Source organism: Furipterus horrens, unplaced genomic scaffold (genome assembly GCF_987537825.1).
Source record: "Furipterus horrens unplaced genomic scaffold, mFurHor1.1.pri manual_scaffold_16, whole genome shotgun sequence".
In the NCBI taxonomy this organism is placed as follows: domain Eukaryota; kingdom Metazoa; phylum Chordata; class Mammalia; order Chiroptera; family Furipteridae; genus Furipterus; species Furipterus horrens.
In genome coordinates, this window is record NW_028327186.1 from 7,982,165 (window position 1) to 8,004,841 (window position 22,677).

The 22,677-nt window shown below is 51.4% G+C and overlaps 1 protein-coding gene across 2 annotated transcripts in view; it reads right to left on the reverse strand.

The window, feature by feature from the left end:
- The window catches only part of SLCO3A1 (solute carrier organic anion transporter family member 3A1), a 244,265-nt gene extending 223,798 nt beyond the window's left edge, over positions 1-20,467 (reverse strand). The window contains exon 1 of one of the 2 annotated variants that reach the window (XM_090263651.1): positions 20,139-20,465. In XM_090263651.1, coding sequence (XP_090119777.1) covers positions 20,139-20,318 — 180 coding nt within the window. In that variant the 5' untranslated portion in view covers positions 20,319-20,465. Of the gene's footprint in view, positions 1-20,138 lie in introns of both variants that reach the window. The other variant, XM_090263650.1, reaches the window with a different exon arrangement.
- Between the last annotated feature and the right edge of the window lie 2,210 nt (positions 20,468-22,677).

Genomic DNA, 22,677 nt, shown 5'->3' on the forward strand with positions numbered 1-22,677 from the left:
CACCATTCTCTCAAGCAGACTCGTAATTTTCCCTGTGTTATATAAATTTCAAACCATTAAATAAAATAATTTTAAGCTGCCCTTGTAGATGCTACTAACCCTCACTCTCACCGATGACATCACTGTTTCCATAGTAACTAATGTACTTCAGACAAAGGTGATAAAAAAACAAGCCTAGCACTGTAAGTGGTGATGCAGAATGGACCTGCCTCACGGGCGCCAGCTCAGAGACAGGTAATAAATATTTTAGTAGAGCCCTATGCTAACAGATATTCTACATAACAATGACCTATCGAGTTACCCGATGGCCTTTGGACACATGGCTGCCGAATTCAATGTAGGTAAATCAGATCTCGGGCTGATTTTCAAAGAAGAGTCATGCACTTCACTTTATAGGGGTGGTGTCACGATGCCTAACTGAGAGTAGCTTTTGCAGAAACATCTGAATGTCAGGTAGAAAGAATGCGACTGCTCACAAGAGACAAATGGAGAAAACTGATAGAAAGGAAACAAGCCTCAACTCTTATTTCCTAAACGTAAGAAACAAATCTCCACGGAATGCACAGTCCTCTCTTTAAGCATCGGATCTTTCGGATGAAGTGTGGGTACTTTCTCAGTTACTGTAGGTATTTCAATGTTTGCATGTTGGTGAAGAAAGGCTCTTCTCTGAACGTGAAAATCTGTTCTCTGAGCTGTAAGGAAGGAGGCTAGAAGGTAACAATTCTGGATGGTCTGACTCAAGACGAGGGCCTGGTTTTAAAACATCACAGTGTTTGATCTGTCCCTGTCCAAATGTTATTCTTAACATTCAGCTTAAGAGAAGCTCCAAGAAGTTCCACCGTTTAGCCTCTACACCATGAAAGCCAGTATTTGGGGACCATGAGATGACACATGGCCTGTGAATGCACAATGAGCTTCTCTCTTCCGACACCCTCGGCTGTCACCAAGGGCTAGGAAGTCACTTGGCGTCGGGGAGCCCACTGGAAATGCCCCAGATTGCCCTGATTAAGATCTCAGATGATGATGACTTCCTTTCTGGGAGGCGAGGTTTTGCCCCGTTTTATCAGCACGGATTTCTGGGTGTCAGTCAGGCTCTGAGACAGAAGTCTCCCCTCTGAAGGGCATCTGGGTGGCCCTGCCTACCTTCCGGCTGTGAGCCCAGACCGACTCTGGGTCTGCAATTGCTTCCAGGCTCACAGAGCTACTTCCTTCCTAAAATACCTCTTTCTACAGGTCATGCCACTTTACTGCAAAACCCTGGCATGGCCGCTCTGTGGGTGCTAGCCTGAGGGCCTCACAGTCAAGGCCTTCCCTTACCTACCTGCCGCCTCCACCCACGGGGGCCTTTCTTCCTTCCCCTTCTCAGGGCAGGCGGCCTGCACAGCCAGAGGCCTCTCCCTCCGTGTCTGAAAACACACCTCCACCTCTGCCAGGTGTCCGTCTTGCTTTTTCTGTGGGACCCACTTCCATGTTCTCCTCTCTCCCACTCACACACACTCTCCCAAGAATCTCAGCCTTTGCTCTGATGTCACCTGCAGAGGGTTTTGAGAAGAGCACCATGATGTATGGCCCTTCAGAGCAGAGGTCTCTATGTGTGTCACAGCACTGTGTCCCCAGCACCTAGAAGAGTGCCTGGTACATCACAGAAGCTCAATAAATGGGTCGTGAATTAATATGGCCGCATCACAGAATACAAACATTTTTACATTTTTAAAGAATGTATTTGTTTATTTTTAGAGAGAGGGGGAAGGGAGGGAAAAAGAAAGGGAGAGAAACACCGATGTGTGGTTGCCCCTTGTGTGCCCCCCAACAGGGAACCTGGCCTGCCACCCAGGCATGTGCCCTGACTGGGAATCGAACCAGCGACCCTTTGGTTCACAGGCTGGTGCTCAATCCACTGAGCTACACCAGCCAGGGCAACTTTTATAATTTTTAAGGGTGAGACAGAAAAAGAGAAAACAAGCCTTGATACCCAAATTACTATATATATACAATAACTGCCATCATCATTTCCAGAGGTGTCACGCCAAATTAATTAAAACATTTAATAGTTATTTCAGTGGTTAGGAGACAACATAAAAATAAAAGGGAAAGGATTCTCCCACAGCAGGATTAAATTTAGTGCCCCAGATCAATAAACACTATCTTAAAGACCAGGAAATAAATCGAGGCCTGTCAGCCACACGAAACAGAAAAGGACTTTGAGAAAGTGGTCCGTTTCTGTCCGAGTGCAGAGGGAGCATACAGGAATAAGGTTGCTCACTCAATGGAGATGAATCAGCTCCATTTGGGTCAAGCAGCGGGACCCCAAACATACTGGCAAAAGTCAGCATCTATAATTAGCTGACATAGTACTCGTGGGCCAGGAATACGAACAGAGGGAAGGTCTGTGATCCGCCGTGCATCCCGCCCCACCACCAGGGACCAGATCCACGTGGGGCCGCTCCCCGGGGCTCCCCGGAGCGTCATCTGGAAGGTGCTGTGCAAACACACGCGAGCCCACTGTCTGCGCGGAAAGACGCACAAGTACACGAACGACAACGACTCTGGTTTGGGGGCCTTCGGAACCAGCCGCTCCCCAGCTGAGAGCGCACCCGAGGGCACACTTGCCTTTGTTTCCACGCCCCAGACTAAGAGCAGCAGGCAGGACGCCCCAGAGGAAGAAGTCGGCCTTGGGCTCTGGGAAGAGAAGGCTGGAAAGCCTGGGGAGCAGCAGCCCTGGGAGTGACAGCTGAGGGCAGAGTCACTCAGAGCCAAGGCAGCGACATCTTCCCTGGAGAGCCAGGACCCCAGGGCAGAGCCCGCAACTCTAAGAACTCTTTAATATGCTAAAAAAGGGGTCTGCATCTTTTTGGTTTTTCCTGGAAGGTACCAGATACCAAAGACTATAGGCTCAGCAGGCCATCTGGTCTCTGTCATGACCTCTCAACTCTGCGGTTGGCTGCAAAAGTAGCCGCAGACAGCAGTATGTAAATGAACCGGCGTGGCTGTCCCCGCCACTGCGGTCTCCAGAGATCAGCCTGCAGGCTGGTGCGGGCCACCGGCTGTCGTTGGCTGGCCTGGCTCTAGGGCCATGAGCACTGCTCCCCGTCTGCCCCTGATTTTCAGCCATGCCCAGTGTTCCTCCACAGACAAAACCCTCAAAGCAAAAAGGGCCTTAGGAACCGTCTTCAGGGACCCGCGGCAGGACTGACTGCCGGAATGAGGATAAGTCTGCTGGGGACACGTGCCAGGCACTGTACTAAGCCCTTCCCATGTGCTCATGTCTCACTTACGAGAACCCTCTGATCGCTGGGGTGATACTAGGGTGCACTTTTATAGGGAAACGATCGCGTTTTATGGAGAAGCATAATGAAATATTTCAGTGTGAAGTGTCTTCATTTCTATCATTTACCTCCAGGTGGTATATATGTGGATGTGTATGCATGTTGTGTGTGTGTAAATGAAGCAAATATACCACATGTCAATAACCGTTCGGCTGCAGGTGGCGAGTGCACGGGTGTTCGATGCACTTAGAGTTTCCTTTTCTGGTTCTGTTTGAGAGTTTATACCCAGAATTAAAAACGTAGGTGAGGAAAAAAGTGAAGGCGGGATAAAAATGCCCCACCCATCTCCCAGGGCTGCTGCCCGGCTAAAGTGACAAAGCCCGCAATTGCACTGAAAGCCACTGAATGGTCTCCACACATTAAGACAGCAACAGACCCATCTTTGGTTTTGATGATAAAACTGAGGCTCAAACAGGAGTCTTTCAATAAATATCAAAATGTGATTCTTGGAGAGTACTGCGGAATACTTTTCAAATAAGGCACATGTAATTTTGTATCGAGCTTTTGAAAGACGACCGTTTGTTCATGGCGGAAGCGACCGCTCATTAGTGTTTGTTCCCACTGGCACAGAGCGGTCTGTGATTTTGTGAGGGTTGTTATGGCCGCGTTATTACATAATGGCCCTTCTTTCTGAGTGGCTGGATGTTCTGAGCGAGAACACAGTTGAGGGCTGAACATGCAGGTAGCGACACGCCCGGAGCCGGGGCCCTGCGGATGCACAAAGGCTCATTTTCAGAGAAAATGAAATTCTCAAAACCTGCAAAGACCATTTCGCACTCACTGGAGGGAAGGACAGATAACGTGGTTCTCGGGCCCCAGCGAAGTCATGCTCAGCATTCACTGCCTTCCCCCTCAGTTGAAAGAAAAGAAAAAGAAAAAGAACAGTGTTCTCTCACATGTAGTAACATATTAAAATGATAACAAAACACCAAACGTGTGAGCATTCAGTTCAGCTGTGACTTCTAGATGAGGTGTGGGCTGAGGAAAGAGAGGTGGTTTTAGAGCAAGATAAGACTGAGATACGCAGGATCAAAAACTAGTTGTGGGCAAGTTAACTACGCTTAGCCCCAGCTTCCTTATCTGTAAAACTGAAATAATGGCATTTACTTCACAGAGCTGTGGGGAGAGTCCAATCAGACCATTTATGCACTCCCTGGCACATGGAAGACCCTGAAAAAAATGTCAGTTCCCCTCCCCTCTCTACAGTTGTGACCAGCACTTTTAATCTCGCCATCCTATTTTAATTGTACAATTCTGAAGGGCAAATGGGATTTGTATTGGCAAAGCGCTGTCAATAACCTACCATGGGAAAATAGGGTGATGGAATATAACGGCACACAACAGGACATGATGCAGCCCTTTAAAATGAGGCCGGGTACATCTCAACTAGAATGGCACCAACCTCCATGCAGAGCCTCATTCTTCCAAACGTTAACTAAAAACAATTTTAAAGCAGCAATGAAATAGTCACCAGTCAGTGAACAAGCAAGAGAATGAGCCCACTCCAGCGCCATAAAATTCAGACGCTGCCTGCTAAGGAAAGTAACGGGAGAGTCAGAGCAAAGCAGGAGAGAACAGGGTAGCTGCTCCACCACCCTCAGGAAGGTGAAGCAGTGAGTAAATAAAACTCCTGAGTGTTTTCATTACTATCACTAACTCTGGGGGAAAGCAGATTTGAGTAGCTACCCACACATTCCGCTTTTCTCATGGAGAAAAATGAAGGCATCCACCGGAGAGAAAAGGATGAAATGAGGCCGTGAACCACAGTGCTGAGCGTCTCTGCTGGAAGCCAGTGAAGGTTCCAGAAGAACGCAGTGAAATCTGGGGCTGGAGCCCTGGTTGCTGTGGCTCAGGGGATTGAGCGTCGGCCTGTGAACCAAGTGTCGCTGGTTCGATTCCCAGTCAGGGCACATGCCTGGGTTGCACGTCAGGTCCCCAGCTGGGGGCGCGAGTGAGAGGCAACCACACAGTGATGTTTCTCTCCCTCTCTTTCTCCTTTCCCCCTCTCTAAACATAAATAAATAAACAAATTATATATTAAAAAAAAAAAAGAAATCTGGGGCTGATCTGGGGCCACAGCATATTGCCCAAGGGTGTCCGTGGGTGCTCCCATCCGGGCTGACTGAACCCACCTAAAAGGACCTTCGGAAGATCCCAGAAGCAGAAGCCACCAAGCCTGTATCCTCTGGCCAGGGCCGGTCTGCGTCCCCTCCACCACCCGCCACAGGTCTGTGGTTCCTGCTGCTCTGCACACCTGCAGGCTACAGGAAGCTTGGACGAAGCACAACGCCAGCCTTCGGCCTCGAGCTTGGCGGTCAGCGGGGAAGAAGGAGGAGTCTCACATCTAGAAATCAATAACAATGACCTGGGCAGACGCCTCAGGCGAAAACAAAGTGAGAAAAGCAAACAAAAAGGCATGACATCTCTAAGTACAGATTCCTGGAGGAAAGGAAAAAATGAAGCGTTGTATCAAAGACAAGGAAGTCAGCCTAAAAGAAATCATTACCCAAACAGAGAAGCGTTGCCCCCCTCAAAAGATATTTGAACCACAGAACTTAATATGAATATGAGTTCAGTAAGTGAAGGATTCAGAGGTAACATTAACAAGAAAGAAAGAAAGAAAGAAAGAAAGAAAGGAAGGAAGGAAGGAAGGAAGGAAGGAAGGAAGGAAGGAAGGAAGGAAGGAAGGAAGGAAGGAAGGAATTGTGAACCTAAAGAAATAAACTGGGGATGAAAATAAACATTAAAAAGTAATATATTAAATAAAACCTATAAAGAACTAAAGAAAGATGGCTTCAAATCTTTTTTGACTAGAGGAAAGCTAAAAATAGAAATGACAGATGAAAACAAGGGATTAAAGCAATCAAAGCAAAGCAAATAACGACAGAGTTCAAAGTCAATCCAACAGACAGACAGATAACAAGTCCTTATGGCGGCGAACTCCTGTACAGAACAAAGAGAAAATATGTAAAAATTCTCTTGAGGAAGACAAAGGATTGAATCTGTTGACACCAAATTCCACAAAAATACGACACACTCATGCAGCAGAAACATATATTGTGATTCTTACACGTCAAATATTGACAAAGGATTCTTTGGGCACCTTAGCTACACACAAATAATCAGTAGAGAAGGAAAATCAGGCTGGCAACATGCAAGGGCAGAAGACAGTGACTTCAAGTTTTAAGTAGGTCTTTTGTTAAATTTGAGTGAAAGTTACTACTTCGTATTTTAAAAACATGTATTTTAAAATGTATGTCTAGCCAGCCAGCCATTTCTCCATGGGAGGCTAAGCACATTGGGTGGACTACCCCATTCAGTGCTCACAAGACCATTTGGAGTTGGTATAAAAACCGTCCAAACCTTAGCTGTGAGACGGAGAGTCGGGGAGAGAGAACCAATTGCCCAAAGCCACAGAAGATTAACGAGCAGCAGCCCTGAACTTCCCAAAGCCGGTAAACACCCTCTACTCTGTCTCTGAAATCACGAGGGGATGCAGAAGGACCCAGAGCGACTGGAAGGACACACACCAAAAGGCTGACAGTGGGTCTTCAGGTCACGGCATTATGGATGATGTTTCTTCTTTTTTGTTTTTTTTAAGGGTATCTGTGTTTATCTGTGTTGTCCAAATTTTCAACACATGCATTCCTTGCATAAAAAGTAAAACAGTCACGTCTTTCTATTTAGACAAAAAGCCACAAGTGTAAACATGACGTTCACGTTAATGCAGAGTTAAGTGGCGTGTCCACGCAGGGCTCTGAAGTCTCAGCCAGTGCTCGGAGCGCCCGTCCACGGGCAGCAGATGTGGCCCCACGGGCGGGACGCACCCGGGCCAGACTCTGCACAGGCTCAGCACAGCGCCCTCCCCCGCTCGTCACCGAGGCCTCTTCCCCATGGCCAGTTAGCTCTGCGCCTGGGCTGGCCTCTCTCTGGCCCCCTCATGATGACCACCAGGAGGAGTGCCCCTTCTCAGCAGCTTGCCAAGGTTTTCTCAAGGAGAACAGGACGGGAGTTTGGAATGGCTTCCATCCAGTTTTTAAACTGTAAACTGCACACCCACTCTTTGTTTGGAGACACATTCCTGCGTGCGAACACAGCTTGTTCTGCGACCAGCTTTAAAGTTATCCAGAACTGATATAGCCAAGGCCACGCTGAAGTGTTTAAAAAAAACACACAGTCAAATACGGTAGGATCTTTCCTAATTTTAGCTCATCTTGCAGCAGTCCCATTTGTAGATAACTCAAAAGAGGCTGCGTACAGAGGTGCCATTGTAGATGGGCGCTACAGGTCCCCTCCCCGGTACTGCCCCCACGCTGGCAAGCACAACGTTCCAGGACAACCAGCATCCTTCGGGCCCGTGGCTGCACCACGCAAGGCAGCCATGCTTGTTTCTGGCAGTCTGAGGACGCCTTGGTGTGGCCTCTCTCCACGCGCTGGCAGACTGGCTTCAAGCAGCGTTTTAGGGCAGGACTTCAAAGCCGGGGTGGGGCGCAGACAGAAGCTTTGCCAAGTGAGGTGCCGACAGCCCCCGCACCGCTGGCTGGAGCGAAGACTCCCCAGTGCCAGCCCTGACAGGCCCCCGCGTGTGGCGGCGGCCCTGTGCTCCCGGCCTGCGCCTTCTCCACCTTCCCCATCGCAGGTGTCCCAACGCTGCCCCACCTCTGAGGGCTGTCCCCAGCCAGCCGCCTTCAACACCAGCCCTGACCTCTTGTCCTCCTTGGATCTCCCCTGACCAGGGCTGAGAAAAGTATTTTACATCCGTAACCATGAACGTGCCCCCGCCCACCCAGACCCACTCCGGCATCACCCCAAACCTTGCTGTACCACTGACTTCACCGCAGGAGACCACGCTGGCCATGTGATTACAGCTGGAAGAGCTGCCCGGCCCAGCAGCTGGGACAGCCTCATGAATGAGTAATTAATGAAATCACAGACACACCATCTCCCCCACTAGGACATACAAACTCCAGGAGGGCCAAAAGCAAACCTTACCCTATATTGCTCAGGGCACTTAAGAAAGTTTTTGAAGTTAATTACTTGGGTAGAGACCAAGGCGAAGTCTTATTAAGAGGAGTCTGTGCTGAAAAATTCCAAGAATCCCACAGCTCCCGCCTCCGCCCAGAAATACCTGATGATGCATCAGATTAAAACGCAGATGTCCATCCTCCCGGAACACATACCTGCGCCAGACCAGAGAGTAACTGGCCCAGCGACGGTCTCTTTCAGGCTCACCCCATGGGACAGGGCTTCAGGGAGGGGACAGGGCTATGTACTGCACACACATGCACATCACTCACACACACACACACACACACACACACACACACACACACTGCTCACCCACGTGTATTTCTAGGCTTTTTTTCCTGCGGGTATTTCCCTTAATCAGACGGTGCGGTCATCCAGTCCCACCTCCACCTTCAGCTATGCCCACAACGCAGACAGGGCCTGCCCCAAGCTCCACATTAATGCATGAGGCTCACTCCCAGCACAGAATTCCCACCCTCCACCACCCCCGAGGGAAACACGCTTATCTTCTTACAAAAAGGAAACAAGGACTGTCACAGGGCAGTATTTTTTCAAACACACAGGGCTTCCTGCTAAGAATGACTCTCCAACCAATGCCCACAATCTTCCTGCCCAACCCAAACCCCTGAAGAGGGCCAAGAGTTACTCTTTTTCTTTCTTTAATTTTTTTTTTTCTTTGTATCTGAAAGCCATTTTAGGGTCTTTTGCTCTTCTTATGCTCTGGCAAAACAGGTTGAATTGTGTGTCCCCAAAAGACATGAGTCCTAACTCCAGGTATCTGTGAATGTGACCTCACTTGAACACTAGGTCTTAGCATATGTAATGAGGTAAGACGGGGTCAGCAGGGTGGGCCCTACTCCAGTGTGACTGGTCTCCTTATGGGAAGAGAAGAGAGACATGCAGGAAACGCCACGTGACTTTGGTCACAGACTGGAAGATGCAGCTACAAGCTAAGGAAAGCCAAGGACCAAGGGCCCCTACCAGAAGCTAGGAAGAAGCAAGAAATGATTCCACCCACAGTCTCAGGAAAAGCATGGTCCTGAAAACACCTTGGTTTCAGACTTCTGGCCGCCAGGACCCCAAGAAAATAAACCCATTTTTCTAAGCCACCCAGTTTGTGATCCTCTGTTATGGCAGGCCCAAGGAATTAAGACATCCAGTTTCTTTTTCCAGAAAAGCCCAGAGAAACAGACTCATGCACCTGCTCACCTCCAGGTCCAAGTCCACCTCACAGTCAAGTGTCAAAGTTGCCTTCTCTTTACTACACACATTGCAGTGTTCTTCATCTAAGGGAAAATCTATACCCCGGTTTTGGCCTAACATCTGAGACACTGAAAATGTTCAGGAATGCTCCTCCGGCCCTATGAACTCCACAGAAGTTCTGTGGAACTCCTAAACATGAAGACCCCACTCCCCTCACTGCTGCTCCCAAATAAACGCAAAGGCCGAGCTGAAAGAAATGTATTACCAGTGTACACGGTACAGACCTGGCCTGAGAGTCCCCCCTAAGGAGCACCACGGGCTCTGACTCCCAGGAGCCCATCCTCCCAGAGGTCCCACACCTGCAGCTGTGACATCCTGCCAGCACTGGCGACACATGGCAGACTGGGGTCAGGGGCCAGCGGGGGGGGGGGGGGGGCCAAGAAATTAATCAACAACCAGGAGGCAGCAGGGCTGAGCTGACCACCTGTGACCACCATGGCTCCGCTCACTTGGAACAAACAGAAAAAAACGCCACAAAGGTGACAGACCTGAACATGAGAACACCCCACTTCCTTCTCCAGAACCTAAAATGCTTTCACCTGTCACACTGAGCAGTCTCCCTGACGGCCCTGAGCACCAGAAGTCTCTGAGCCACTTCTAACTGCTGCCTGGTGCCATTGTTTTAAAGTGAAAAAATGCTCCCCAATTGAGTCCAAAGTGTCAGAAGACAGATAAATGTATGTATTTTTATTTCTTCACCAGATCAAGGATATGTATAGTGGCCATTAGAAAACATTGAGTCTGTTTAAAAGAAAATGAGAGAAACAGTCATTTTTTCTAGCACTTACCAAAGCGTCATTATATATATATATATATATATATATATATATATTCATTTCCAAAAATAAAACTTTTCCTGACTGCTTCCCTGCTCACACGCTGGCTAATGTTCGCTGGCCTGGAGTGTGGGGAGGGGGGCGTGGATGCACATTGGGGAAGTTACTTAATTTTGTCCCCTGATTTTGCCTAAGAAGAAAGCAAGAAATGCAGACCTTCTGCAATGCTGGGAAAGACCTAAGCATGGGACACAGGGACCCGCTGCCTGTCGGACAACCATCTGCACCCACACACCTTAGAAGCCCCCTGGGGCTGCACCTGGACCCAGCCCGGGTGCGGCTGGCCCCACCCGTGCCGGAGCCCGCGCACGGCGAGGCGGGCCTCCCATCTGCCCCCGCCAGCTCCATACAAGCTGCAAAGTGGCAGAGCTGCTCACCACCTTCCTGATCTGCTCAGGTGCAGCTCCACGGATGGGCAAAGGCAAAGGAGAGGTGCCATTTATGTGTCTGTTTGAAGTTTCCCAAATGTCTGCACCCTTCGGCAACACGTACGCCTCACAGCCCAGGCAGTACGTGCCAGCCCAGGGGAGGCAACACGCCATGCCATTTATTACATGGAGAGTCCTGCCCTGAACTCTTTGCACAAAGGCTGGAGAGGCCTGTCTGAAGCTCTTCTAAGCCATTTCAACTGTCAAGTTTCCATAAAGTCCTTTCTGCCCTGTGCTCCCCCGGGCCCCCTGTCTGCGGTTCAGGAGGCCAGGAACCTGAAATGCTCCGTGCAGCGTGCTGTGGGGTGCACCCCACGGAAACACAGGGAAGTTACACAGAGCAAGGCTCAGTACATACCAAGTGCCACCAAGGAGCACTCCAGAGAAGGAAACGGCCGCAGGATGACGCCCATCATGATGGACGGACAGTGTGTTCCTGGGCATCCCGCTGAATCTCACAAGCCATCTCTCCAGCTGACCTCAGCAGATGCCTGCCTTTGAGAGATGCCGTGGCCACAGACCCAGCGCAGCCTCTGCGTCCCTGCAGAGAAGGGGGGCTGGTGCCAAGTTCCAGGGGGTGGCTCTCGGTGGCTCTGTGGGTCTCTTTCAAACAACGCTCCGACCCACAAAGCCAAAGGGGTGATTAACTAATCAACACCATCCTTCATTTCACAGGTTGCATCACAATAATTGAATCTTACATAATAAAAACATATGGGTCCATGCTGCTTAGAAATTTTTATCTTCGTTAAAGGCACTCTTAGCAGGGTAAACAAGATTTCAGGTACAGTATTTTAGAGCTTATATAATCAGTCAGAGGGCAGCTTTCCAAGTTCAACTTTGCTTGCATTCAAGGTGGTAATTTCTCATTCTAATCAGCCAGAGACGAGAGAGCAGCAGCGTCAGAATGGGGAGCAAATCTAACAATTAGAGTGCGCATGCCTGTTTCACACTAGCCCTTTCCAGAGGGGGTTGGGGGAAAGGCAACAGCCATTCCCAGGAACATAGTACAACAGACTTTAATTGAACAACACCATCGGGGCACTGCTCTCTCTGCCCCAACGCTGCGAGTGCAGAAATGAAAGTAAAAGTAATCATTCCTTCCTTCCTCAAGTTCCTACAGTTGCAGCCAGTGATTTAGGGAGGGCATGCAGGGCTTGCCAGCGATTCTATTACAGTCCCCGGGACTGTGTGTTGGAAACACACTCAACCCTTTACTATTTCTGTTCACTCTGCATAATTGGGAGCTCGTGGCTTCGAAGTGGGAGCCACAGCAGGCTTTAGACCCACCAAGGCACCGTTTCTCGGAGAACCTGGGAGGCCAGGTTCATTACTAGAGGCCCTCCCCAAAGGGTGACGTGCAAGGAAAGTCAGAATCTGCCACCACATCATACAGAATCCCACAAGTGGATGGACAGACTGACAGGCCGACAGACAGATGCACGGACAGAAGACCAAAGGGCATGCTCCAGGCTGTGAGCGGACCCAGGCTACAGTACAGTAACCCAGACTTCCTGCCGCACCCTAGCAATGCACGCGAGGTACCACGCCCTGCCAGGATGCGCTCGCGGGCGTAGCCTGCTTCTGGATCCTCACTCAGAGCACTCGCGGCCGAGGTTTCAGCAAAAACCAACACCAAGGAACTAAGACGTCCTCGCTACCGCCGGTACTCTCTTTGATTCTGTTACCAGGTAACTTAAAGTGCCACTTGGGATATGAGGTCCCAGAAGGAAATGGTGTCGCCAGGGGAAATCACGAAGGCAATCACGAAAGCGAAGGGAAGAAAAAAGTAAAAACTTGGCTCTACACCTCTTCCCCACTCACCCCGAAACGCTGTCAAAAAGTGGGGCTTGCAGCAGCCTATGCTGCCTTTGCTTTTAAATATTCATAGTGCGTGTGAAGTCATAAATGAGCCTTTGGCTTCAAGTCCAGGAACATCCTAATGACCAACTTCTATCTCTCAGGGAAATAACTCCCTGTTTCAAGAGGAATGTCCAGTCGGTTAGGAAGCTGGGTTGGGCCCCATCGTTTCTATTAAAAAGCTGAGCTCCTCCATCCGAAAGGGCTTCCCTTTTCAGAAGGGCGCGACTCAAAGCCACGGGGAAGAACTGAAATGAAGAAGTTAGGAACGGCCGGCCGTGGGGATGCTGCCTGCATCCAGCAGGACGTTTCCTCTCTGTGTGCTGTCACCGGACTGCCCAGGACGAAGGCCCCGCAGGCCACTCACTGCACAGCTCAGCGGTGGCTGCTGAAAGCCTGGCGCTTTTGATGGCTGATAGGTAACTTCCTCGGGGAAGCCCAACTTGATTCGCTGAAGAAGAGCCCAGGCCACTCCCTGTCCTTCCCAAGGACGGCTGTGACCAGGCTGGGGGCAGAAAGCTGCCTCCACAGCTAGAGATGAACGCAGAGTAGTGCTGAGGAAGGGAACTTCCTCCACCATGGCCAGGAGCCACGGAGGGCGAACCCACGGGGAGGGAAGCCAGGCTGTATCCAGAGCTCATTTGCTCTGCCTCTGAGAAACCAAAAGGGACCCAGGTCGGGAAAATGCCCACGCGTGTGCCTGCTGCGCCCTGCTTCACACACAAGAGGACTCGGGGGAAGGCAGAGGTGCAGCGAAGACCTGAGCCCTTCACGGCAACCAGGGCTGAGCTGCAAGGCCACACGTTAAACAAGGCTGCCTGGAGGGCAGCATATGTCCACAACATATGTGCCTTGGTCCCCTCCTCCTGTCACCCCAGGCTGCCTTGACGTGGCCACTTTTCATCCAGAGAAACAGAGCACGCTCCAAGGGCCCGAGTCATTAATTCAGGATGCATTGCCCAGGCCTCACACGGTACCCCAACTCCTTGGGTCCCACAAAGGGGCTTCCACTGTGCCAAGGTCAATGAGGAGGGCTAGGCCGTTACTGTTAAAACAGTCATTGAGTGCTGCACCCCCTGAGAAGCACTCTATCAAGTGTCTGTTTATTTAAGTCTCTCAACTACCTGTAAGAGAATCGCATTATATCCAGTTCTCAGACGAGGACACAGAGGCGCAGGGAAAGCCAAGTCACCAAGAGCTCGTTCAAAGCCAGATGTTCTGACTCCAAGGCCAACCCTTTTCCACTGCCCCTCAGGTGCCGACCACCCAGAACCCTGTCCCAGGCTTCTGCACCCTGTGGCCACAGACCAGAGTAACAGATAACCGCACGCTTCCCAGCACGGCATCAGGGCACCTGTCCCTCCCAGCTGCCCCTGAACGGTCCCTGCTCCCCTCACTTCCAAGTACCCAGTGCCTATAAATGCGCGAGATAACCGTGACCCTGGTGGGTTCCTCTCCCACATGACTAGTCATTTTTATAGCATCTTTAAGATAAAATGGATTTGCTGTATTTATAATGAGGAAATAAACAGCATTAGCAACTGGTAATTATTGTATTTGCCTTTAAGAAAGTTTTAGCCCCCAGACAAAATGCTCATGCAGAATAAGAGACAACTTGAGTGTACAGTTTACCACACCAAAAGCAAAGCTTGGTTGAAATAATTTTACTTCTCACTTGTTGGGACTACAGATTTGACTATGTCGGAAATAAGTATGCATAACCACAGCGTTAATAAGAACAGCTAGTATTTATCAAGTACTGTGTGCCAGTTAGTGTTCAAAGTGCTTTACAGGCACTGACTCAACTCCTAGCCATGCTATGAGGGTGGGTACTATTGTGATCCCAGCTCTAAAATGGCAAACCAGGGCACAGAGAGGTTAAGGAATCAGCCCAGGGTCACAGAGCCGGGAAGGGGAGGGCAGAGCCGTGAAGGCTGCGTCCTGCTGTGCTCCGCCTGGGAGTTTGAACCATTGAACTTGCAGTTTTAACCGCTCAGTGCACTCCCTCTCGCATCAACCCATAAGCACTTGGATTACATAAATAAAATACAATTGTCTCAAACCGCATCAGTTCACATATCCTGTGAACCCAGGTCAGTGATTCCACTCTTTTCCTGTTTATTATCTATTTTGTACATACAGACACAGAAACCAAAAACAAAAAAATAAAGTAAAAGAGCAAGGATGCTTTCTTTCTGGCCTATAGATTACCAAAGGCATTTCTGAAAGGAAATAAAATATAGGTGACTTGTCATCAGGGGAGTTCTAAACCCTTGCGTAAACTATGCAATCAAAATTACCACTGAACTGTCCCTTAATATCTTCACAAAAGCGCAGCGTACAATATGGGCATGTGTGCAAACATATAACACACACAGCAATGTACAGAATAGACCACATGTACAAAATGTAAGTTAGTAGCAGTGAGGATAAGTCCTTTCTGCTACTTTGAAGGACCGTGGTGATTAATGCAGTTAAGTCTGTGCAACTTAACTGTGTCCGTGAACTTGGAAGTAAGGTGCCATAGAAATGTATACAGTTCTATCCTCCATTGCCACAGGGGTGAGCACCTTCTGCATACCTGCCTGCCCATGGTAACCTGGCAGGCCCCACCTTCCTTGCCTGGCCCCGCAGGGAGCCCTCTGGAAGCCAAGGACCAAGGTCAGCTCAGCACGAGTCCTTGCCCCGCCCACCGCCTCTGCAGAAGGCCTGGCAAAGACCCTGAAACCAGTGCCAACCTCTGCTCTATCTCTGTAACCAGATAATAACACCCACAGATCTTGTCCTCATTCAAGGCCTGCATCTACATGAAATGCAGCTGTACCCTCATCACTGCTTGTTACGTTACACTTATCCCAGGGCCAGTCTGCTAGGTGCACCCAGTCCCCGAACAAGGCAGCACCTCAAAGCTTGCTTTAAGACGAGCAATAGAAATTCGCAGAGACCCTCTTGCTCAGGCTGTCTTCCCACAAGAGAAAACTTATCCACCCTAACAGAGAAACAAGACTGTTTCGGCAGCAGGCCAAAAGATGAGCTTAAACGCTGAGCGATTGATAAATGCTGAGCAATTGATTAGCAAGGCCCCGCTTCCATGGGGAGGCCTCCTGGCCATCATCTGCATAAGGTACCTAAGACTGAAAAGGAAGTTAGTTACAAAATCAGGGGAGAGACCTTGCTCGCTTTACAGCTAATTCACTTTTTTCAACTCTTAAAAACACAAGCAGAAACTCCTCCACAGAAACTAAGGTGTGTCCACAAAGCTGGTTGAAAAGAATTTTCAGAAATAATAGTTTCCTCTAAATAATTATTAGCTCAACATTTTCAGCTAAGCTGTAAAAAAAAAAAAAAAAAAGTCAGGGTAATTTTATTTCTTACTACCTGGGGCTATATAGTAATTATGCAAATGGGAGGGAATTTGTCACTTTGGGTAAACCATAAGTGTATAAAATAATTTGATTGAGTAAAATACAGTTGCCTTAATCATCATACTAATTTGACAAGGACTTCAAAAATGTCTCTCAGCTGTCTGCTTCTGGATTAGATATGCAAAAACACCTCTTCAAAATGATGCTTCTTTAGGAAAAATAAAAAATAAATTCAGCAGTTTCTCCTCATCCATTAATTGCCAGCCCACTGGATGCTCTCAGGCCAAGAAAGAAAAAAAGAAAAGAAAGAAGAAAAAGAAAAAGAAAAAAAGCGACTATAAAGCAGTGAGCTGGAACCTTGTTAAATATACTCAGTCACTCATTTCTCTGCCCCAACCCCACAAGCTCAGACTTAGTTTCTGAATAATTCCGCATAGAGAAATGCCCACCCCTGGTCCACAGAGACCACCTGTGAGCCCCAAGCAGACACAAAAGTGGCCTTTTTCAGTTTTTATCCTGAGGAAATTTAAATGCGTTTGTATGTGAGCATCAATGAAAGCTGTCCAGAGGTGGCAGATGCTTTAATTTCCTGCACACATCCTGCCTTATCTGCGTCGGGCCTCAGTAACTGATAGCACACGAGAACCTCTGCATGCAGCCCTCACTCAGGGAACGGCCTGACCTGTCTCAGCGGGTGGCCACAAAACCCCGCAAAGGGAACACGAAATGGCTTTCTCTCCACACTGGTCCTGCAGGCCTGCGACTTCTCCAAACGGCCTAACACGTAGGCGGACGTGACAACCTTGCCGGCAGGTCAGCAGGAGCCACTCATGAAGCGAAGACCCAAGTAGAAGAAAATTAAATTGTGTTCTATATTCCACACACAGTGGCGATCAAACTGATTGGGTCTCTCTTTCATGCTGAGAAAATATTTCATAGGCCATCAGGAAGTTTAAGTGACTGAGAGAGAGCATCCCTGGGACGGTTGACAGATCTGAAACATGATTTCCAACTAAAATATTTGGAGCAGAAAGGTCTCAGAATCCACAGCTGACCTAGGTTTCACCTGGGACCCCATACCTATAGTATCAGTGAGTCTGCGCTTCAGGGTCAATGTCAGTGTTCCTCTGGAAGGCCACCAGCTCCCTGGCAAAAAGTTGCTGGTCCCCTGGTGTTCTTTATATGCAAAAGCTCCCACCCTGGGCACACACACACACACACACACAGTCCTGCTTTTCAGAGTTGCTTCTCAAATCACAGGCAGCTTCCTGTTTTGGTTCTGCAGTTGGGAAGACTATACCTGTGTCACTCAAGTCACTGGGCAATCTGTCTTTTCAGAGAAAAAAGGGGAAAAATGAAATGAAGCCTCCATATGTAAAAAAAAAAAAAGAGAGAGAGAGAAAAAAAGGCACCCGGGAAGACAAAATAAAAGGTAGCTCCATGGAGTTTTGGAATCAAGTAGGAAACAATGTCCCTGGCATAGAATTTGCAATCTTATAGAACACACACCTTATCCGTGGGCCCTGAGTGTGTGATCACCTACAGTCAGGGGTTTTCGGGTTTCCTAAGCAAGCCTAAGATGAACTAAAAGGAAGAAATCTGCCCTCCTGCAAACACCCCGAAATCTTTCATTCTCAAATTATCTGTAACAAAGTCTCGCATAGCTGAAGGAATAACAAACTTTCTATTCCATCTGCCAAATAACAGATGAAAACTCCCAAGTGAATCAGAATTGCAAAACCCATAGCAATCTGATTCAGTCAACCCTGGTGAGCAAACTATTTATTTTCATGAGGTTCAGATGGCAGTGGAGAGTCGCGGGCAGCCAGGCAAGGCAATGCCCTGGGCACCTTATGCCTCCGCTCCTAGTTATCAAAACGAATTCAATTTCCTAGGCCTGTCCCTTCCTGGGCCTTATCTCTTTCTGCCAGTCACCTGTTGATTCCTGTTACCTTACCCCTTGAACCAGGCTGGAAGTACCAGGAGGCCCCCACCAGGTGGGCTGAATTCCTCTGGCTGCCACTTGCCTATGGCAGGATTCAGGTCAACTTCCTGTCACTTGGTGCCAACCCTGCCTCTATACACCCGCCTCTCCACGGGCCGGCCCTCTACGTCTTAACTTTCTGCAGGACCTGGGGCCACTCATTTGACTGCAGCCCAGCCTCATTTCTTTCTAAAACCCTTAGATCCCTGTAAGCCACATCTAAGCCTGTGCCTTTATCATTCGCGGTGTGAAAAGTCCTGCTGGTGCTTGCCACGCATGAATGCTGCACTCTACTGAACAAAACTGGTTTCAGACCAACTGTTAAACTGTGGGCAGCCACCGATCACTGATTACCCTCTTTTAAACACAGACCCACCTGGTCAGGAATTAGATACTTTGTCTATGCTCCTGTAAAGACCAGCATATATTTATTAATGCGCATGTGCATCTGAGTAATACATGTATCTATTTTAATATTTTAACATCCAAGGGACGTCTAATAAACTGACCCTCCAAACACGGCTTTCCCTTAACCCCCAAACACCAAAGGCCGCAGGTACTGTCTGCAATTGTGTACAGTAACTATAAAAGCGTACATCTTAAAATCCAAAAATATAAACAGAAAGCCAAGTGTGTTTTTGGCTACAGGGCTCATCTGCAGCATACAAGCCATGGGGGCACAGAGATAGGTATTTAAGTGCCTGTCATCTCACAAGGAGCAAAGGACATGCATTGCATTGTCAGAAGCCCTGCAATTCTGTCACCCGGAGTTTGAACAGTCTTCAGTCAAAACCGTGTAACTGGCTTTACCCTGCACACCGACCAAGCCTGCCGGTACTTCCTCCTGACAGCAAGCCCCGAGTCCTCGCAGAGGGTTCATGAATGGCACGGGGCGCGCAGCATCCGGCCCTCGTTAGCTGTCACCCAATGGCCAGCGCTGAGGGATAAGAGGTGCCACCAGGAAGAGGGCAGTTCTGGCTCTGGATGTGGCTCTCCAACAGCCAGAATCTTGCTCAGTTCTGTCTCCGTCAAACTTGGTCACTAACACTCAAAGTCTGTGGCATTCGATCCCAGTTTCAGGCCAATAGTCAAGCAATGGTTTAACACCACACACTCTGCAAAACCTTCTCCTGTGTAGGCAAGGCTGTACTTGGGCCTGGACACGCACCCTTGGGAACTCCGCCTGGGACCACCTGCAAGGGGCCCCAGAAAGCACAAAGTGGGTATGGACTGTGCTGAGTCATTACAAGCTGTTTGCTCTGCTCTGTTATAGCACCCCTGGGCCCCTGGAGCATCTAATATCCCCTTTCAGGAGGCAAATGAAATAGACACACTGTGAAAAATGATGCAATCCCCTTGTGGGCGAGAGACCACGGAGGGGAATTCAGGGCTGAGCGCGGACAGCGGGAACTCCGGCACAAACTCGCCGCTGCTCTCCAGGTATGGTAACTTTGTGCCAGACGCCGAGTGACGGCTATTGGGATGCGGAGCGGGAACAGTCCCCAAGTGGCCCTCGTTGGGATCAGGCCATACCTGGGCGCATTTTACTCTAAGCTGTCAAATCCCCCCGTAATTGGCGGATGGAGCAAACGCCCGGAGAAAATGATGCATAATGGACTTGTTCTCCAGGCAGATGGAACGCGGAGTGGAGGACGCAGGATGCTAACTGGCTTTCCTCCCCATGTGCGGATCACCTGAAACCCGCGATGCCTTCCTCTCCCGGGGGCTCCTAAACTCGCCCTCTTGGCTACACTTTCCAGGGGCAGAGGGGTGGCTTCACGGCCCCCTGCCCGCGGCCTCTCCCCCTCCGGTGCCCCCCTACACAGCCCCCACCGCCTCCCGAGCAGCTGCCGGCAGCCGCGGTCCCGCCCGCTCCTGGCTGGCTCCGCAGCCCCGGCCGGCAGCTCCCCGGCAGCCGCCTCTGCGCCACTCGCCGAGCTCCACGCCGCGCGGAGGTCACGCCCGCCTGCCCCCTCCCCGTGCCCGCCGGCCGCCCGGGCGCGGGGCTGGGGAAGGGGCCCCGCGGCGGAGTTGGCGCGGAGACTCACCAGGTAGGCGCCCACCGTGCCCTGCGCCAGCATCAGGGCGCACTCGGACACCAGGAAGATTTTGATGTTGGAGAAGCAGGACACCTTCTTTTTCTTCTTCTTGTTCCGCTCCGCCTCGTCCCCCTGCAGCTCGCCGCTCCGGCCGCCGCCCGACGAGCCGCCTGGCTTCTTCCCCTGCATCCTTCTCCCGCCGCCGCCGCCGCCTTCCCGCTCGCCCCGGGTGTCCGGGCAGCTGCCGGGCGGGGGTGCGCGCGGCGCAGCTGCGTGCTGTCCCCACCCCGGGCCCGCGGCGGCCGCCCCCGTCCTGCCGGGCTGGAGAGGTGGAAGCACAGCTCCTCGCCGCCGCCGCCGCTCGCCCCTTCCTCCTCCTCCTCCTCCTCCTCCTCCGCCCTCCCCGCGCCTCCTCCTCCGGCTCGGGCTGTGCCAATCACAGGGGCTCCTAGCGCCGCCCGCTGCCGCCGCCGCCGCCGCCTCGCCGCCCGGGGACACTGGCCGCTGCCATCGCCGGCTTCCCCTGGCCCGCCGGCCGTCCTGCCCGCACCTCCCCTGCCTGTCCCCGGGGGCCCGCGCCGATCGCCTGCGCCCGCCCTCGCGCGCCTCTCGCTGCCCACGCGCTCCCGGGAGGCGCCAGGGGCACCGGCTTGGGGGGCCGAGGGCAGCCCCGCGGCCGAGGCTGGGAGGGTCCCGCTGCCCGAAGGACCCGGTAGAGGGTGCGTCCTTGCGGAGTAAGCGGGTAACGGGGGCCCGGGGGCCCCGGTGGGAAAGAGGCGGTGCCCGGCCCCTAGATGGCGCTGCGGGGCGCGGGGCGCCCCCTCGGACACTGGGTGGTACTGCACGAGGAACTGGCGGCGCGGAGCCGGGTGCGGAGGCGCCCCCGCGGGGCGGGGACCGAGAGCCCCGGCATCTGGGCGCTGGACGGGAGGGGAGGGGCTGTTTCTAGGAAGAGAGACCAGGACGAGCACCCAGAAAGGAGTTGCGGTCTCTCTTCACCTCCGCCAGGGAATTTCTGGGGACAGATGAGGCACGGTGGCGCTTGGGGAGCTGCCAGAGGTCAGAGCTGCTTGCGGCTTCCGCAGCCGCCGGCCTCTGCTGTCCCCGCCACTGAGTGTGACTAAACCGCCCCAGGCCGAAAGGACAGAAAGGAACGGAAGCACAGCAAGAGGTGGCCCCCGGCCACAGTGTCTAGGCCGCTGCAAGGTCGCAGCCACCCCCGCAGAGGGCTTCTGAAGCCCTCCGTCCGCCTGCAGCCCGTCCTCAGGAGGATGCGGCCGGGCTGCAACCAACGGGAAGCGATTCGCCACCGGCCTGCGGGGGTCCCCGCCCTCCCCAGGTTTGTGGCTGCGGCCACTCCCCTTGGCCTGGGCCTGAACGTCCCAGCTCATGGCAGCTGCTCTTTATAAATTATTACCTGGAGTTTGGACCACACGGCACTACCATAGGAATCTGCTAGTCCTCAGACAGCTTTGGGAAGCTCAGGGGAACCTGGGAAAGATGGACGAGTGCCACAAAGCACTCAGCATCTTCCACCTGGGCCACTGGAGGCGGGGGCAGCTGGGCATTTGAGAAGCCTTTCCGTAATAATCGTGTCAAGGAAAACGATGCACTCTCGTAGGCCCTTGTGTGCTAATGCAGGCTTGGATTTGAAACAACAGCAATGGACACTCCCCTACTCTTCGCTCACCCCACAGAACTCGAAGGAGAATGGGTGGAGTATGACTGGGGCGTTGGCTGGCTGGACCATTTCAATGTAAACTGCTTCATCCTTCTGTGGTTCTAGACATGAGCTCACCTAGGCCTGGGGTCCGTTCCAGATGCTCCCCTCCCCTTGTCTGGGCTGCCTCCCAGCTGCACTGGCTCCCACCCCAGAGGTCTTTCCCCGCCCCCCAATTCCTGTCACCATGGTTACACTATGCCTCAGCAGTCTGTCACCTCCCTGCGGCCCTCCCTTGCTCCCCCTACCCTTCCCTCATTCCCAGCCAACTTTTCTACTGAATCCTTTCCTGCACCCTGGGCCCGCTCCGCTCTGTCACTCCGGCACCTGGGAGTGCTTCCTGACTGTCCCGAGCAGAGTCTGGATGAGCTCGTCCCTTCCCTGCCCCCACGCTGGGAGCTGCAAGGCTGAGCCCAGACGGTTTCCTTGTCTCTGCACAGCGACCCTGCTGCTACTGAAATGACCCTCAGACCGCATTATCATCTCCCAGCCTTATTTACATTCTTACTTTGTAATAACAAGAGCTAGTGCTTACTGTCCGCTTACCCTGGCCAGACACCACATGTTCCAAGCACTTCACCTGCGCCTACAATTTAATCCTCACAGCCATCCTCTAAACCAGCTGCTATTATTAGCCCCGTTTTACAGCTAAGAAAACAAAGGTCCGGAAAGGTTAACTAACCTTACCAATGTCTCATACCCAGAAAACCACGGACCCAGCCTTTGAAACCACGGTGTTCGGTATCACAGGCATGGTTGTCAGTGACTACCGTCAGGCATATGATCTCCATTGCTACCCAGTGGTCTGTCTCCGGGGCAGGGTGGGAC